Source organism: Nipponia nippon, unplaced genomic scaffold (assembly GCF_047370975.1).
Source record: "Nipponia nippon isolate SJK-2023a ecotype South Korea unplaced genomic scaffold, ASM4737097v1 scaffold_3, whole genome shotgun sequence".
Lineage (NCBI taxonomy): Eukaryota > Metazoa > Chordata > Aves > Pelecaniformes > Threskiornithidae > Nipponia > Nipponia nippon.
In genome coordinates, this window is record NW_028262347.1 from 121969480 (window position 1) to 121987957 (window position 18478).

General features: G+C 41.6%; 2 protein-coding genes across 2 annotated transcripts; one reads left to right on the forward strand and one right to left on the reverse strand.

Moving 5' to 3' along the window:
* The first annotated feature begins 1653 nt into the window (after window positions 1-1653).
* Window positions 1654-12705, forward strand: LOC148054884 (CUB and zona pellucida-like domain-containing protein 1). The gene is made up of 9 exons (XM_087767770.1): window positions 1654-1735; window positions 3684-3819; window positions 3983-4197; window positions 5333-5483; window positions 6899-7119; window positions 7981-8153; window positions 8831-9216; window positions 9553-9821; window positions 11306-12705. Exons 1-9 carry the CDS (start codon window positions 1654-1656, stop codon window positions 11479-11481), a joined length of 1809 nt encoding a protein of 602 aa, XP_087623896.1. The 3' UTR covers window positions 11482-12705.
* Window positions 12706-12843: 138 nt separating this feature from the next.
* CUNH10orf88 (chromosome unknown C10orf88 homolog) lies at window positions 12844-18067 on the reverse strand. Its single transcript, XM_087767769.1, has 6 exons — window positions 17859-18067; window positions 17502-17705; window positions 16461-16533; window positions 15680-15886; window positions 14437-14906; window positions 12844-13406 (listed from the first exon to the last, which is right to left on the reverse strand). The coding sequence occupies exons 1-6, from the start codon at window positions 18065-18067 to the stop codon at window positions 13178-13180; spliced, it is 1392 nt and encodes a 463-aa protein (XP_087623895.1). The 3' UTR covers window positions 12844-13177.
* Between the last annotated feature and the right edge of the window lie 411 nt (window positions 18068-18478).

The following is an 18478-nucleotide window of genomic DNA, read 5'->3' on the forward strand; positions in this document are numbered from 1 at the left end:
TGCCAGCCAGCACCGGCACAGCCCTTCAGAAACACTGGGCCACTACTTAGGGGTCCAGTCCCTTAATATCAACTCCAGCGCAAGAAAATTTCCTAATCATTCTTATACAAGTAATTCAAACAGTTTGACTACCAACCTGTAACTACCAGAGTAAATCACCAGGCTATCATTGCCATAGGCGTTTTTTTTCTTGGTTCTGATGGACACAGCATTGATTGGCAGGGCTCCACACACAAGTTCACGCATTAAATGCATACAAAATGGATGTTAGCATTTGAAAATTCCTTGCAAGTATGTGTGTGGGCTTAAGAAATGAAAGGCTATACAGAGTAAATGCAAATGTAACATTTCCAGAAGCTAAAGGGAATTCAAATGCAATGCAACATCTTTATACATGTATTCAATGCCTCCATGTTTAAAGGCAGTATAAGCATGTTGTCACGATGAAGAGAGAGTTGCATTCAAAATTCTTAAAGTGAGCTAAAAATCAGATTTCTTTTAAAGAAGGCATAGGTCTGAGATTAGAAATATAGGATCATTACAGATGCATCATACTGCAGTTTGTTTATAAAAGAAAAAAAATGATTTTGTACAAAAAAAATTGTCTTTATGAAAGTACCTGGATGTGTTTCGAGAAGGTCTGCATTGCAATTTGACTTTTCTAGTAAACTTGAAAGCACACATGTTTGCACAGCTGTGGGATACCAGCTCTCTGTATTGGAAAGAACCACACAGCCAGGCCCTCGTGTGAGCCCTGGCTGTTCACACACCATGCAGGTACCGCGCCGCAGCAAGGTCAGGGTAACAGCACATCTGTGGCACTGGCACTATCACAGCCTCTAGAAGCTTTAAAGATTGGGTATCCGCCGCTGCAGGAGGAAATACTCTGGATTTCAAGAGCTTTGGTCCTTATGGAAACAGACAAAGTAGCGTAAATATATGGGAACAGATACTCATTCGACTCATGCTAGAAGGAATTGAGGGTCTTGGGACTGTGCTTCTCTCCTTACCTCGGGAAGGAAAGGCTGATTCCTTTTTCTTTGTAGCTTCTACTGTGGGACTAAGAAAGTTTTATCTGCAAAGTGGTTGCGGTGCAATCTTCTTTTAAATCTGTGACTAACGTGAATCTGGCCTTGTTCATCCACGAATGTTTCAGCAATAGGAAATTATTACTCGTGACAACTCCACTGTGGTAGTCGCGCTTTACAACCTGAGGAATCCTCAGCAAGAACAGGGAAGGATTTGCCCAGTATAACCTGAAGGGGTAGGTGTCAAAATGAAGGTGGGAAAAACCAAAGATCATGCTGACCAGTGCTAAGAGCAAACTGCTGAACGTGTCTCCCAAGGGAGTCTGTCAGTCCCTTCCAGAACGTTCCTGCTCATGTCAACACACCCGAACAGACCCTCAACGAAATCAAACGGAAAATGTGCTTTGAACCCAGGAGAGCTGACAAAAGCACAGTTAAACTTTCTCCATGCAGTACATATTAAAAAAATGGGCACACCTGTTACTTTCTCATTTATATCTGTTAAAAAGAAACAATAAGTGAGAGATTAAGCCTTCCCTTCGTGATACGATGTAATACAAGACGATTATGAAATAGCGGGAGGTATAAAAGTTAGAAAAGCCTAACCTCCCCAGCTGCCATCAAAATGCAGGCGCTCAGACAGTTCCTCCTCCTGCATCTCGTAGCTGCTCTAGCTCTCGCTGAAGACAACTCAATAGAATCCACGGGTATGGAAATCTAGTCTTCTTTTTCATCTGTGAAATGTAATTAATTTTTGCACAATAGCTATTTTGTAAGCAATTGAAGGGTAAAATGTTAAACGTATCTCTAAAAGTGCATCTTATGTTAATGTACTGCTGCACAATAGTAACACCCGAATGTGCCACCAAGTGTTAACAATGGTAAATAACAAAAAAAAATTGCGATATATGACTCCCTATGGCAAATTTTTAACTTAAGAACTAGATTTTGAACATATTTTACTCTGGAATGGACGTTTGCATTTATAAATTAATACTGTATTGGAGTAACAGGAATAAAGTGACTTAATTGGGAAACGGTTGCTTTTTAAAAGAGATTTGCTCATTTTTCCTTTGTTCAACCAGAAGCAATAGATAGTCATTCGTTGCGCAATTTGGGATCACCATTCTGTGCTCCAGTCAGCGATTTACCTGATGAATGGTGGGGAGCTACTGTAGGATAACGAATTATTGCTGCAGAGCTGCTCTAGTGGTGCCCGGCTACAGAACGGTCCAGAGCGATGCAGAAGGAGGGGAGGGCAAAGCCGACCTTGTAACGCCCTTACAGTTGGCAGGTTTCCTACGTGACAAGAAAGGTCTCTCCTAAACCTTTCTTTTTCCTCTGGAGTTCATCAGAAAGCCTGACCTTTTCATCTGGGACTGCATACACGGTATAGGAAATTCCTTCTGCTGTTTTAGACCATTAATTTTAGATTAATATTAAAGTAGTAAGGAGATCTTACGCTCAAACTGAATTATAAACTTTTTCTAAAGTTTCCTATACAACGGCCATTACTGCAACTACTTCATAACTTATTAAGTGATGTTAGTGATGTCAATCGTTCGATTTCTGTTTTTTCAAAAGAGAACTGAGTCGAAGTCCAGCTAGCCCCGCATCCTGAACCCAGTAACAGTCAAGAGAGGATGCTCAGGCAAGAATACGATACAAGTGTGCATAATACTTCCCCAGAATACTCTCCCAGTCACCAACCAACATGGTTCAGGACTTCTGAAACAGAGAGGAGGCGCTGTCTTTGTGTTTAGTAGTTACTAAAGGCTTTTTCTTTCATGGATTTGACATATTTTATGTTTTACTTTTACCATCCACATCACCTTGCAACAAAGATCCACATGCAAAGAGCCAGTTCCTTTTGCTTCAAAACCACCACTTACTGGTTTCATTCCACTGCATTACTGTATTGGAAGAGAATCTCTCTTATTAACCCTCTTCATGAATTTACAGACCTCTAGCACCTCCTTTCCCTGCTAGGTATCTCTTTTCTGACCTGAAATGCTTCAGTCTTGAAGCTTATTACTTGCTTGGAAGCTATTCTAAATGTTTTATCTTCATTGCCATTCTCTGAAGCTTTTCCTGTTTAGCAGCACCCTTGTAGAGATGGAGGATCAGAGTTGCGTGCAGCAGTAAATACCCAGGAATCCCACAGACAGTCATTTAGAAGCGCAAATCTGAAAAGCCTTTCTGATTCCCTGAGCACAGGTTCCCAAATGCTTTTAAGTCAAGGGCTGAACCTCAGAACTGGATTCAATGATCTTCAGGAACTCAGGGTAGGGGGAAGACAGGAGACCGGAGGGGCTTGTGGTGGCCAACCTTGCAGAAGAGAGTTGCTGAGGTGTCCTGTGTCACTTGGCATTTCCATTGACTTCATCTGTGATGTGTGTTGCCCTAACTCCCCTTTTCTCTGCTACTAGAAAAATGAGGATAAAAAGTATTTTCTAATATTCTTTTACTATTTGGTTCTTTCATAAACTGCAGTAATATAAATGAAAAAAAAAAAAAAAGTACATTATTTTGCATGTCTGTTCCATGATGGACCGTCCCAGAGTTTTTGTATAGTGGAGAATGAAACATTATCGCAAGGGAAAACTTGAGAGAGATCCTGGCAAGCTGGTTTTTGTTGTTGCCGTTCTTCAGGAGGCGTACCTCGCTGTGGTTCTTCGCTTCATGACCTCAACAAAGCATTACGGATTGAACTAAACGCAAATGCAAACTGCGTCTGGCAAATCCAGAGGAATGTAAATCAAACAATCAGGGTCATCTTCTCCTATTTTAAGTAAGTACTTGCTACAGATGCTTTTGGTTTCATTCTATGAGAATACAGCACAGAAAAATATTGCCTCCAAATATTTCTCTGTATTGAATCTGTGTTGTGGACTCCAAAGAGCCTGTATATCTGTCAGCGAGCTTAGGTAGTTCTCACTGTGTTTTTTCAATAGATTTGCTCCTTCTTCAAGCTGTGAAACAGAAAGCATTAAAATATATGATGGTCCCTCAATTAATTCGCGTCTTCTTGGACAAGTATGTAACAACACCGATGCAGTTCCAGTACTTGAATCGTCTTCAGACAGTTTAACTTTTCTCATAACAACAAACTCCGTGGCTTTCACAAGAAACTTCTTTGTCTTCTACTACTTCTTTTCACCAGAAACAAGTAAGTTGGCACTTAATGCAGCCATTAAATACTACCATTTCAATTGCACCATTAAAAGAAACTTTCCCATTAAGGAAAACTTTCCCATTAAGGGAAAGTTTAGGACAGCAATTAGAGACTATTAACGGAATCTTTAATTAGTCTCACTCAGCTCTTCAGCCCTTAGAGGATGGTGTGGGGGAAAATCAGTGGCAGGAAGGAGGCAGCGAAACAATAATGCGCTTGCTGGAGAGCCTAAAAAGTGCAATTTTGCTCAGAAAGATGATTGCAAAGGCGGTATAATGGGACTCTACTTTTACTTACAGGCTTCTAATAAATTTGCTCAGTTTGCGAATATTATAGCATTTACCCAGAAAGAGAATACGACCATCTAGTCCTGCCGAGCACAGGTCACAGAAGTCAGTAAGGGTTTTTATTCAACAAGCTCCTTATTTTTTTTTTTTCCTTAAAAGGTAAGAACAGCTTGGACAAAATCAGCCTTAGCTTGCGATCAGTTCCTTTCCTTCTGCTGATCTGAGTGGCAGGGTATTACGCTCTTAAAAGCTTCAGTTTTACAGAGTAGTTACCACATCCTAGTTTATGCTGCTCCAGTGTTTAACTTTGCTGCTGAAAAATTGCGCCCTATTTCTAGTCTATATTCGTCTTTCTGAGGTTTCTACTGATGATTTTATTTTGCCTTTGTCTATCAAGTTAAATATCTCTCAAACTTGAAGATTTTGCACTTCCATATAGATCATGACCAAGGCCTCATAGATTTCTCTAATATAAAGTGTCTCGGGGCTTCTTTTGGCTGGTATGGCATCTTCATTGCCAGTTTTTCAAGATGGCACCTAATTTACCCAAAATGTAGATATAGCTAATTGCTCACAGTATCAAAGCTAACTCATCTACAGCCATCTCAGATGCCATTACACCGCGCCTCGCAGGTATACCATAGTGACAACGGGCTTCATTTTATAACATCCACCTGACCTGAAATTCTCTATAGAAGTTCTGTCTTTAGTACCTCCAATAATTTCCAAAAGAAGGGACTCCCAAAGAAACAACTCTGCTAGTTACATAACTTTAGATCTTTATTTTTTATGGCTCATTATATATACTATTATGTTACCAATATATCTACTCTTCTTTTCAGAAACTGAAAATTGTGGGGGACAATTAACTGGTCCCAATGGGACATTCACCAGCCCCAACTACCCAGCGCCTTACCCTGCATTTATGTACTGCGTCTGGCACATAGAAACAGCAAAAGGCTCAAAGATAAACTTACAGTTCCAGGATTTGTTGTGAGTAAATGCCCTAATGTTCTATTTACTTTTTTTGCATTCTGTTTAAAGGCATTACTTTAAACACAGGACGCAGAAGTGCTTTCAAACTTTTAGAACATCTATATGCTTTTAAAACAAACGTGCTTTGCTGACTCTTAGGATAGAGTAATTGCAACATGTTCCACATCACTATATGTTATCCTATAGCTACTGCAGTGCCCGTCAGTGAAACGCAGAAAGCGTTTCAGGTGATGAGCCATGAGTTGTAGGTCCACTTTAAGCTAGCCTGAATGATCTGAATTTAAATCCATCAGTATAAAAGAAGCTTTTGCTACATAAGGAACGTGTTTAAAGCCATCATATGCACTGTAATTGCAATTCAGAACCGAAGGTCAAAAGAAGAATAAAGCAAATATCACACAAAGTATGTCTTCCTCGGTATGGCCGGTCATTGGGCAAAGAAGACAGCATAGCAGGCACTTAAGTACTTCCAAGTCTAAATGCTAACGGATGCATTGGCATAAGGAAACCACACTGGCATGCGCTTTCCTGACCCATACTGCTCTTTATCAGGGTTGGTCTCCCATACGTAGTGGGCTGGTAGCCCTTTTTTGGCTTTCCCTGCATCAGTTGACACTGCGCATGGGAGAGAGCCTCAAGAGCAAGGGAATTCAAAGGGCAATATCTTCAAGAACATATTCTTGAGATATTCAGACTGAAGAATGCTGTAGAAGAATTCAGTATGGAACATACAGGATTCTGTAGGAAATCTGTTACCTTGACCGCTGCGACAGTGAACGCTGCACAGCGTGGTGTATGTTCTCACCAGCCCTGGCCAGGGTCCATCTGCTGGTTCAGGGACAGAGATGTTGTTCTGGAGGTATCCACCCACCACAGCACAGCACAGCTGGTGCTTTTCATCAAGGGCTGCAAGCGCCCAGATAAGCTCTCATGCAGATTGATAAAAAGGGCAAGAGCTTTGCTCTGGTGACATACACAAGAGCTTTCAGAGACCCGCATAAGTCAACCCTACACTTCAAAAGCTCTTTATTTTAAGATACAGGATTATTTTTATATATATATAAAAAATGTATTTGAAGATGTGGTTATTTTTAGTAAATAAGCAGCAATCAATACATAGAGTATCAGAGCTATAAAAACATAGCTGATCCAGCTTCTGTTGAGAGCTATAGCAAAACATTTTCTATTTCAGTGGGAGCAGAATCACACTCTTATTAAGCATCTCTTGCCTTTGAGGGTTTTCCATGTTTTATTTGGTTTTAATAACGTCTATTTATGCATTCTTTTATTATCCATTCTTTTATTTCAGTTGACTGGAATTCATCAGACGCTTTATATGCACTGGATCCTCTATCCAGTATGAGCAATGCTCTCTATACTCAGATTTCCCTGTATTTTTTCTCCGTCTACAGCCTGGAACTAGATAGAAACTGCCAATTTGACTTCACAGCAGTCTATGATGGCCTCACCACTAACACTGGATTAATAGGAAAAGCATGTGGTCGTGCTCAGCCCACATTTGAGTCGTCTTCAAATATTATGACAGTTGTGCTGTCTACAGACTACGCCAACTCCTACAGAGGATTTTCTGCTCAGTATACCAGTGTTCAGCTGCCAGGTCCTGAGGAGCCCAGTAAGTACACTTGCTACATCAATAGGATGCTGTTTCTTATTCTCATATATGATTCTTCCCTTCCCTTATACATATCAAAAAGAACTGATGATTGATGCTGAGGATTTAAGCCTTTTTATTGATAGTCATTAACTCTTCACATACAAAAATCCCACGTTAGTCTCACCTATAGAGCATAAGTTATTACCTGACCCGTCTGCGACAGAGAGCGCCTTCTTTCACTTTTTGGTCGTTTTTCTGGCCAGCACCGCTGAAAATCTGAGGTTTTCCTTCTCTGGGACAAAGCAGGCATTGTTACCATCCTAGAGAGGTAATGATAAACTTTTTTTTACTGGTTAGTTTAAATGTTTTTGTTCCCTGAGATACTCAGGAAAATGCTCTGAACTGGTTAGTCAAACAGGGTTTAAGTGCGTTGTGATTTCCTTTCCCCCAGAGCTGGACCATTTTCCTTACTGGGTCCATATGTTTGCATGCCCATCTTCTCATTAACTGGGGTGGAAAAGAAGCCTCTAAAGCCTCGATGTCTGCCACAAATCAATTCCCTCACCCACCATTCTGCACTAGCACGTTGATTCCTTCTCTCTTTTATAAAGGCTGCAATTCATTCTGCGTTACTGGGTTTAAAATTAAACTTTCAGCATGAGTTTTACATGGTTTTGCTTACCTAACATTTTTGAAGTCGAGCACGAAATTTTGTTCTGACTTCTGCATGACCTCAAATGCGCATGAGCCGTTTCAGACCAGCAAATCAAGAACCATGCACCAGGTTCAAGGATCTAGACCAACTGAGAAACAACTGCAGCAGTTTGTGGTAATGTTTTTTGTTCTGTGTTTTTTTTTAAATGTCTCTTTCAATGGCAGCATTCCTTACATGCTCTTCAGACAGCATGAAAATTGTTCTGAGCAAGTCTTATCTGGCCTCCCTTGGGTATGATGAAAGTCACCTACAGCTGAATGACCCATCTTGCAGACCACTTGTCACAGATGCAGTGATCTTTTCCTTCCCATTAGCCAGCTGTGGAACAACTAAAAAGGTAAAGGAGGGGAAAAAAGTTATGTGAAGCTAACCATAGCTTACAAATGACAAGAGCTTGTAAAAGCAGTTCTCAATAGCACATGAATAAGCTAACCGCAGATTTACTTTCACTTAGCTCATCAACAATTGCATGTTTCCAGTCTTGAAGCAGAAAGAACATTTTTCCTCTTTAAGAGCCTGATGATCAATGAGCCTTTCACATGAAGTCCAGGAGAATCCACACAAATTAACCCCAAATGTTTCCTTCCCTCTCCAACCCAGGTCATCGGAAGCAGCACAATGTTAGGTATGGAATTTAAACATTCTCTGCCAGTGATAAAGCGGGCACTTATCCTGGAGTCACAAGGAAAGGGGAAAAACCCCTAAGATGTGAAGATGCCCAAGAGCTAGCTCACGGCATTGTTTTGATAAGGGCGACTGAAGCGTAGCTTTGGTACTTTCCACACTCCATGCAGCATTCCTTAAGCTTTTTGCTGCATGGGTTGGTTCAGTGTTTTGACAGAAAACAGGAGGAGGGCCAATAATGGTTTTTTTTGGTTACAACCTGTTTCACATTTCAAAGGTATCCTGAGCATCTGATAAGCATAGCTGTGCAGCTTTGTAACTTTCGTACAATTGCTTTCACCTGCACTGCTCACACCATCACAACTGAGCACATCACGGTTCCTTTTACAGGATGATGGTCACAGCATCACTTACACCAACATCATCTCTCTCCCTGCAACTGGCAACATTATCACTCGTCAGAAGAGCATACAGATTATTGCGAAATGCAAAATGGAAAACAATTCAACCTTAGAAGTCATTTACGTAACGCAAAATAACATAATCCAGAACATAACCGCTGTGGGAAAATATAACATTAGCATGTCATTCTACGACTCGGATTCCTTCTCCAAGCCTGTCCTTCAGTCCCCGTATTACGTAGACTTGAACCAAACTCTTTTTGCTCAAGTCAGCCTTCATTCCACCGACCCAAATCTTCTGGTGTTTGTTGATAACTGTATAGCATCTCCACAACCTGATTTTGGATCGCCAACATATGACTTAATCAGAAGTGGGTAAGACCCTAAATTATTTTATGACCATCTCCTATTATGTAAGGAAATATAATCTCAGTAACAACCACAGTTCTTTTACTTTTGTCCCTCTTCTACTTATCTTCTTTAGTAAACTCTGGTTAGAAGCTAAATTTCATAGAAATTTAAAGGCATTACATAAACAGAGCTAGGAAAAACAAGCACTATATTGCACTGGGGAGAGGAAAAAAGCACATCGATTGTAGGCCCACATGTAAAAATAATGCCCTAGTTAAATGCTGTGGCTAGTCCACAGTAGTGACAGAGAATGCTTATTTTATGTGGACTGCTTTAACAGATCTGTAAATTCTGTTCCAGCTGCAATAAAGATGACACCGTGGTAACCTACCCACCACTTGAACACTACGGAAGATTCAAATTTAATGCCTTCAGGTTCCTGCAGAGCTTTCCATCAGTTTATCTCCAGTGTGATGTTTTAATTTGTGACAGCAACAACACAAACTCTCGCTGTACTGAAGGCTGTGTCTCCAGGCAGAAAAGAGATATTTCTTCATACACATGGAGAACTACTACCGTAGTAGGTCCCATCCGCCTGAAAAGAGACCTCAGGTCTGCTGATCACTCAGGTAAGAGGAATACAGAAAGAACCTGATTAAGCTCTTCCTTGGTGTAAATCCATTACCTTCATTCCACTAATGAAATAAGCGAGTTACACTAGTTCAGAACCAACATGGCCGAGAGCAACAGGTTCAACAGAAGTTTGTGTTTTGCGAGATCACAGACGGACTTTTCAAACCGACAGACTGATGGCCTTTTGGATTAAGGTGTGTCCTTTGAAGCAGAAAAAGCAGCGCTCGCTCCTAGTTACAAAAGTAGTGCAGGATCTGACTATGAAAAAGTCATGAATGGCAAGAGACTTCAGATTTTCAAATGTGACATTTTTTGATGAAGCATTCATAGGGACCAGGGCTCATTTCTCAAAGCCACAGACTACTTAAAAAGCACATTCCAACTCATCATCAAGCTTTGTTATAGCCTGTGTATCTTCTAACAGTCTACTCAATTTCACTCCGTTTTATTTGTTGGTGCTACAGAAAAGCTCTGCCAGATGATAAACACAGATGACTTATTCCACCCTAGGTTAAATCTGTTTGTATTGCCTACTAGAACAAACCCAGGAAAAGGATAGCCACCCGAGTAGGAATCAAAACCACCACACTTTTAACTTAGAGCTGCAAAGCTGTTTATGAGACAACTAAGCTTAAAGTGCCCCAATCTGACATACTCTTTAGCATAATTTGCAGTCTGCTCAACAGTGGCCTAGATGAGTACCGAGCGCTAGTGTAGAACTGACTGCAAAATACGGAAAAGCTATTTTAAAGGGCTTGTAACTCCCACTACACCCCTTGGTCTAACTTTTATTGAGCACAAAGCTTCACCTGAGAAAAGCACATTGTGCCACGTAGTTTCAGGTGTCAGATCTAAGAAGTATTTAGCACTAATCACGCTCTTAATAGTAATAAGTTTTCTTCCTTTTTTAAATAATTATTAACCTCTTTGCACTCTAGTAGCATTTTAAACATGTTTCTGTTTATTTCAATAGTGACAGATTTTGTAGCCATATGCTAGAAACTGGACACATCTATAATGTGAAAAGGATTCAAGTGCAAATAGATCACACTCCGAGTATTATAAAACATAGATTAATTCTCATAGTACCTTTCACAATTTACAGAAAAATAATGAGTTTTACCAAGGACCGGCTAGTAAACCATTAGAAAGGACAGGGTTAGAACCACGAGTTTCTTTTTTGCCCAGCTTTGCTTCAGCAATATGTCTCACACCTATCCAGTTCTAAAGATAGCGACAGCACTGCTTGACAGAAACTTGGCTGCAGCGACACCAAAGAACGCATTAACACTGCGATGCTCTTCTGCACAATTGTTTTATTACAAATTTTTACAACTCTTCAGTACTACACATTCAGAATTTGCAGTTGGTGTGGGTCAACTCCTCAGAACCAAACTATCCAAAAAAAATGCTTAATTTTAACTGAAATGACATGGTATTCAAAACTTTAAACATCCCACTTTCTTTTTTCTCTACACAGAGTCCCTCACTAAAGCAGATGCTGAAGAAACCCCGAACCCACAACAATACAGCTTCTACACTCTTTCCTTTGTGGTTTTGATTTCAAATATTGTCATTGTGGTAGCTGTGATACTAAAATATCACATCAAACGCCAAGCAGGATATGACTACCAAAAAATCCAGAGCTCATATTAACTACTTCAGGATATTTTGAATTTGTGTCAACTTCTGTTCAGATTTGTCACCCAGAGAGGGGAGAGAGAAAAAACCCAAACCAACCAAAAATCAATAAACTAACAGCCTCGGAATACAACAGTGCTTGGAAACATATTTCAAATTTCTCTGTAATTCAAGAAAACTCTCAACCTAGCACTGTATCCTAAATCACTGAGTTGAAAAAGAATAAAAGTGTCTACCTTAGGGTGTTTCTTAGAAAGTACCTAAAAAACTAACTTTACAGGTGTTAAGTGACTTGTAAAGTACAAGATAATTTAGGTCCCTTTTTCTTCAAAAGAAAAAAAAAAAAAAAGAAAAATTCTCTTTTTATCTTTTCAAATCACTTTGAAACTGCACCTGGCATGAGTTAAGCTGAGGGACAACTGCGAGATGTCTGTTCAAAGCAAATTATCCTCTCTTCAAAATCTACTCCTGTGGGTTGCTACCATCAAGATCTGACAGTCTTCAAAAGACACCAGTTTTCCTGGAGAAGAAGAAAACATTAGGTAGACTAGATAAAGATACTGGATTGTACATGCATAAACTGCTTGTTCGGTCAACACCTGCTTCCCCATCAAAAGCTTTTGCTCAGTGCATTTTAAGACACCGAATGCAACCAATCTCTGCGCACCCAACTTAGGGGTTTACCATTAAGTCTCTATACAGTCCAAATTAAACGGTGCACCCTGGAATTCAAAGAGCAACAAACAATGAAGTTTGAAGCTTTACCTTCCACAAAAGAGGGACTTCAAATCACATTTCTACCTCCCCAAACAACAGCAGAACCAATCCCAACATGTTAACGTTAATACGATGCAATAAGTTGACTTCTCTGGCCTAAGGTTGGTGAAACGCAGCAGATCCTACCCCAGCACGTTCTATCTGGCAACGAGGTCCCCTGGAGAGGAACCACGAACGAAGTACTTACATTCCTTAGGATAACGAAACATGGATAAATACAAGTCTGCTAAGTATACATTCATTTCAGTTGTTCCCACATGGCTCAATTAATTTAGGAGGGGAAAAGTATGACGACAGTCTTGGTTTTTGATTATCACTTAAGGAGCCCAGATTCCTAACTTAGGTGCCTGTGCAGCCAGCAAGGTTATCAGAGAACCCAGGCTGGGGTTCAAGTTCGCCTGTCTCTCTAAACCTCACTCCTTAAACACTCTAAGTTAGGCCATGCCAGTACTACCCTTCCTCTTATAGGTGGAGTAATAAACATCTTCAACAGGAGTGCCATTAAAATAAACCAAAAGCATAAAGAAACCACATTCTGTTCTACTGGTAACACGTTGCACATCAAAAATCAAGACAATAAAAAAGTGAATTGATTACATGTAGGTAAAAAGATAAGCTGTAACTCAGTTTATTTAGTGTACTTCTCCATTGTTCAAACTGAAACTGTGAAACTCTTTCATATGGTTTTTAGCAATGCTCTTTGAATAAATAAGCCACAAAGGGCATACAAAATTCTTATACTTAGCAAAAAACACCCACTCTTAAGATCTTTCATAAAACTAACAACTGTGTACAATAGTGGATTGAATTACAGTAACAAAATGCAAGTCAACAACACTGAGGTTCTTTACAGTTATAGCTCCATAAATACTAAGCTTTGTAAAGTATAACTCCCCCTAAAGTACTTCTGCTGAAGTCCTAGATCTATATACATCTATCTCTCTCCATTAGAGAACCCCTCATTAGAATCATAGTGCGCTTGTGAAATTCTGTTTGGCTTTGAGTTCTGAACCAAGTCCATTAAGAGAACCATTTTATTATCTATATGTGTCTGAAGAGCCTGGATTTGGCGATCAATATAGTCCATTAGTTTTTTCTCCATCAGATCCATATTTTTTGAGATCATCTTTTCCAAATAGGAGCAAATAGGCTGTTGTTCTACTCTGTGAAAAGAGCAAACATAAAAATAAGTATAACCTATTTCTTAATGACAAGAGGCACAATAGAGATCTGGGCGCCTGAACTTCTTTTAAATGTAAAATCTCATTTATTAGACAATAAACTTTGGACAGTGTTAGGTTTTTAAGCACAAGTAAAATACCTTGCCTGCCTGCCACATTTTAAATATGAGATTTTTTTTTTTTATAAACATGCTAGGGTATACAGTCAACTTCTTTCAACCTTGTTGTTTCAAAGGCTCAGTTATGCATTAGAGAGCTTAGTTACGTACAACAAAATCCACACAACTCAACAGTACACAGAGTTCAAATTCTGTCTGTGTGGCAGGCTTTACTCTTCTCAGCTAATGTGTTTCAAGAGTTATACAAACGATGCAATTCTTTATTTTTGCATCTGCATTCTTTAAAAATACTGCACTTTCCCAGGAGCTGGAGATATTCAGGCTCTATTGGAACCCATTTCCTATGCTACATTCCTACACCTCACCATTTCCACTGTTGTTCCCTAGGTATCAAACTAGGTGCGCTACTACTACTGTCAAGTTTGCACTGTAGATGCCAACAAATGAGGAAGGATAGGAAAGATCAGGGGGATGAGATACACTAAGTGCAGCAGAAAGATCGTGGCACATAGTGTGAAAAAAGGAAAGAAGTAGTCAAAATGAAAAGGTAATAACAGACAAGAAAGACAAACTAAACCTATACAAAATTGCAGAAAGACCATACTTCTTGAAATCATAAAAGGTGAAATGGAGGCAAAAGACACAAACAGTTTAGTAACAACAAATGATGATGTGGTTTCTTCCGAAAAAACTCCTATATTCAAGCAGCTCATCTGAAAAATTAATTGTAATCACGTTCAATGCCACACAACCTTCAAAATCACATATTTTAAGATTCACTAATGCCGTTAATGAGGATAAAATGCTTACATTATGTATTTTGTTAATTTTTTAAACTTGTCAATAAATACAGTCAAACTACTAATTTAATAAGTGTACCAAACTTCACTTACCCAACACACTGAATGCCTTCCTCTTTAGTCACTGCTTTTTTACCAAAATGCCTATCACCATCTTTTAGCCGAAGATGATTTACCTGACTACATAAGTTTTGAAGAAATGGAAGAAGCACCTGTGGATTAGCTACATTTGGGGTTTCGCTCACTGGTTCCTGCATATGCAAAGATCCCATGACTTGAAAATCATTTCTGAGATCAACTGTATTTTGCTGGGTAGCAAGTCTTTCAGAATCAGAAGTATTCCCTCTTTCAGGTACCTGCGTGTTCAAATCACGACTTATTTTTAAGTCTTCGTATACTGTTTCACTTGTTAAATGATTTTTAACAGGCAACGGTTCACTGGCTGATTGATCTAGTGATGTTTGAATAGCTGCACTGCGCAAGCCGTCCATTTCACGGTCACCTCCGAAGTCCGAATTTTTCCCAAAGATCCAGTTAAGTTTGTCTCCAAGAGGTAAACTGTTCTGATGGGAAAAAAAAAATACTATTTTAAGTATTAAAATATACTGGAAGTTATACAATAATAACAATAGCTACTTTATAACTCAGCATTCTACTAGTGTGATGTAAAGATTTTAAAAGTAGTTCTGAATTATGTTCTTCGGGAAAAGTGCAGGAAAATATTTTTTCTGTATGTATTACGTGTTAATTATCTTGTCAGTCTCTAACGAAACAAAACAGTTTTACTGACTTCACTTTTACCATGCTACGTCCCCCAGACTGAACATTATTGACGTCAGATGGATTCAGAATTCTGCTGAAATAGCCTATTTTGCAGGATTAGGATCTAAATCAAATAAATGCTCTGTAAGAGCACGTTCCCTTTAGTTGAAGATGACATGCTTTTAATAACCATAAAGAAGAGAAACCAGCCCATCTACCTACGCCCCGAACATGACAGGGAACGTGCCCACCATCCTTGACAAGCAGTGACAACAGAAACAAACAAAAGGAGAGTAGGGTAGCAGTGAAGTTTAAAATTATGATGATACAGAGTTCTGAACTCTGGACTTGGTGTATGCACAGTGATTCCTTGAGTACGGAATCTTTATTCATTGCACTCCTTATTTAAGGGTGGCAGTAGCTAAACCAGGATTAAAATGGCAGAAATTTTGGGTTAAAAAAAAATTAAAAAAAATCTTTTTCACTAAATCCGTTGAGAACATGCTTAACTGTTACAGAAGGTAAGGTCACAGATCAGTACTACTTATGTTTATGGAAAAGCACAATGACTTACTTTCTGCTGACATCGGACCATGTCCATGAGTTGCTGAGCACCTGGAGACAACTTAGATCCCATAGATTCCATTATAGTTTGCACTCTGTCTAGATCTATGCTTGAGCCTAGTGAAGGAAAATCAGTTGCTAGTTTTGCAGACACTGTTTTCACTTGTACAATTATTTTACTGATGAGTACTCTTTGTTTCTCACCAATGGAGAGCAGCTATTGCAAGAAGAAAAAAAAAACATTCTGGTTAGGAAAAAAAACAGTTTCATGTTTTGTTTGTATGTATGGGATAATGCACTGTTCTTTGAGTCTTGGGAAAAACAATGCTGAACTCTCTTCCAGGGAAATTAAGTCCATTTCTCTTAGCTATTACTCTTCGGAAAATTCTGAACAGAACAGAGACACCTGCATGACCCAAAGAGAAATCAGGCCTCGATCTTCTAAGCCCTTAAGAGCAGTGGCCACACAGATTTTCATAACATTATTTAACTGCATCAGAGTTAACAGTTCTAATTACATGGCAACTGTTGATTATCTGCAGTCTATCTGGTTTACTAAGTTTTCTTCCCTAAGAGGTTATTATCTTTCTCATATAAATATTAAGTTTTCATAAAAAGAAAACCGCGATACAAATTTAAAAGAACTCTGCTATCAAGACAAAGCACCATCTAACAGATTTTTAAGTGATTATATTAAGTGTATAAAAACAATAATTTGACTAAGAGCAATGCAATTTAGTCAATTAAGTGATTAAAAAGACAAATAAAAATGAAACAATTCAATTCCCTACCTTAATTCTACAGGAGGCTGCAGGGCATTCGAACTTAAGGTACTTTTTGTATAAAGTAACGTTTTCAGTTTCACTAGAAAAATAAAATAAATGAGCTGTGACATCACTATATAAAGTGCTTTTTTCTTTAGTAGAAATACACTATATTGGTAAACAGATAAAAAACAAGACCGACTAGAACATATTTCTAATGTGGTATAACAGTTTTAATGCTTATATTCAACTTGTATTGAATCTTATCGGATACGTATGTAAAAAAGGATTTGTATGCGTACGTACATTATCTACTAGAGAAGCTTTTGAGGTTCAGTACCGTTATTCACACATCTTCCCTGAGGCTCTGAGTCGGCTGTTTTTATTTAGCTAATTAAGCAGATGTGCCATGTAATGACTTAAAAACAAAAGAGAAGACATTGCTTTAATTTCCCTGGCCAAGCACCGAAGGAAGCATTCAAGGGGAAAATAAATCCTTCTTTTTTTATTTTCTCTCTCGATCTTAAAGTGTGAGATGACTCTGTATCAAAGAGACAAGAGATCTTTTGGTAAAGATCAGCTAAAAGAGATCTGCTGAAGAGCCGACAAGGTCTGCTGTCCAGAAAGACAAAACAATGCAGAAAAGTTGCACCTGCCCTAACTCCTTCTGTAGTCTTACAGAACAGAATTTCAGAGCAGCACTTTATAACTTACTGGATTAAAAGTTTCACTAATTACAAAGGAACAAAAAGGTAAGTAGCACAACTGCAGCCCTGTATCTTTATCAAAAAGGCAGCATTTGTGCAAGCCACCAGCAGCTGTGAGGAGCACACCAGGGTCATCCCAGGCGACTCCAGCGCCTACGCCCCTTCACCAGTTTTGCACAGACCTTCAAACTGGGTGGCTTTCGTGGTGCGGACATCGGGTCTTTACCAGTAGGAGCACCTTACAGATACACAGACAGAGAACGACGTTGCCAGTAAGAGAAGGGCCAGACGGTGCCAAGGACCCGGGGGCAACCCTCCCCCCGCGCCCCCGCTGCGGGCACCCCCGGGGCCCGCCACTCACCCCGGGGCCCGGGCGGCGCCCAGGCTCTCGCCGCGGCCGGTCCCGCAGTACTCCTCGCCCACGTACACCTCCATGTTCCGGGCCTCGCTCAGGATGCCGACGGAGACCATCTCCCCGGCGGCGGCAGGCCGGCACTCCAGGTGCAGGACGCAGGGCGCCTCGCTGCCGCCGCCCGCCCGTCTCTCCACGACCACGGCCTCGGTGCTGCGGGGGGGAAGCGCCACGGCCGCGTTGCCCCGCCAGGCCCGCTCCCGCCCCGCCGCCCTCCCGCAGCCCGGTCCCCCCCGTCACGCCGCCCGCTCGGCCGCCTGAGGGGAGCTACCGGGGAGACGCCGTCCCCTCCGCCGCCGCCCTCACCTGGCCTCGCCGCCGCCCGCGCCCCGCCGCAGGCAGAGCGCCCGGGCCAGGCCGTCCGGCAGCGCGCAGGGCCAGGAGCACCCCACCACCACGCAGCACGGCTCTCGCGGGCCGCCGGACGGCTCGGCGGCGGCGGCGGCCGCCGCCTCCTCCTCCTCCTCCTCCTCCTCCTCCTCGTCCTCCGCCGCCGCTACGCAGCCGCTCGCCATCGCAACGCCACGGGCGGAACGGAGCGGCGAGAGCGGCCGAGACGCCGCGACCAACCGACACCGGCGGCCGCCGGGCGGACGGCGCCTGCGCACAGCGGCGGGGCGGGGGGCTCCGCGCATGCGCGCTTGGGGCGGCGGCCCGCGGTGAGGCTGGAAGCGCTCCTGAGGCACGGCCCGGGCCGGCGGCGGGAGCGGGGCGGGGGGCCCGGGGGCCGCTGACGGGTGTTCCCCGCTGCCCGGAGCCTGCCCTCCTGGAGCGGCGGGCTCTGCCCCACCTCGTCCCGCAGGGGTGGCGGGCGTGCGGGCTGAGAAGATCCCCTCGCCCGCCCCACCCCGCCTCCCGCCCGCCCACGGGGAGCGGCGGCTGCCAGGGAGGGGAGCGCCGAGTCGTGGGCGGTCTCGTCGCTGCGC

Coding starts and splice junctions, on each gene's coding strand:
- CUNH10orf88 (XM_087767769.1), bottom strand. CDS start 18,067: ATGGCGAGCGGCTGCGTAGCGGCGGCGGAGGACGAGGAGGAGGAGGAG. Junction 16,534..17,501: donor GGCGCCGCCCGGGCCCCGGG/GTGAGTGGCGGG, acceptor TTATTTTTCTAG/TGAAACTGAAAACGTTACTT. Junction 14,907..15,679: donor TGGTCCGATGTCAGCAGAAA/GTAAGTCATTGT, acceptor TTTTCCCATCAG/AACAGTTTACCTCTTGGAGA.
- LOC148054884 (XM_087767770.1), top strand. CDS start 1,654: ATGCAGGCGCTCAGACAGTTCCTCCTCCTGCATCTCGTAGCTGCTCTA. Junction 1,736..3,683: donor CAACTCAATAGAATCCACGG/GTATGGAAATCT, acceptor GTTCTTCAGGAG/GCGTACCTCGCTGTGGTTCT. Junction 4,198..5,332: donor CTTCTTTTCACCAGAAACAA/GTAAGTTGGCAC, acceptor TCTTCTTTTCAG/AAACTGAAAATTGTGGGGGA.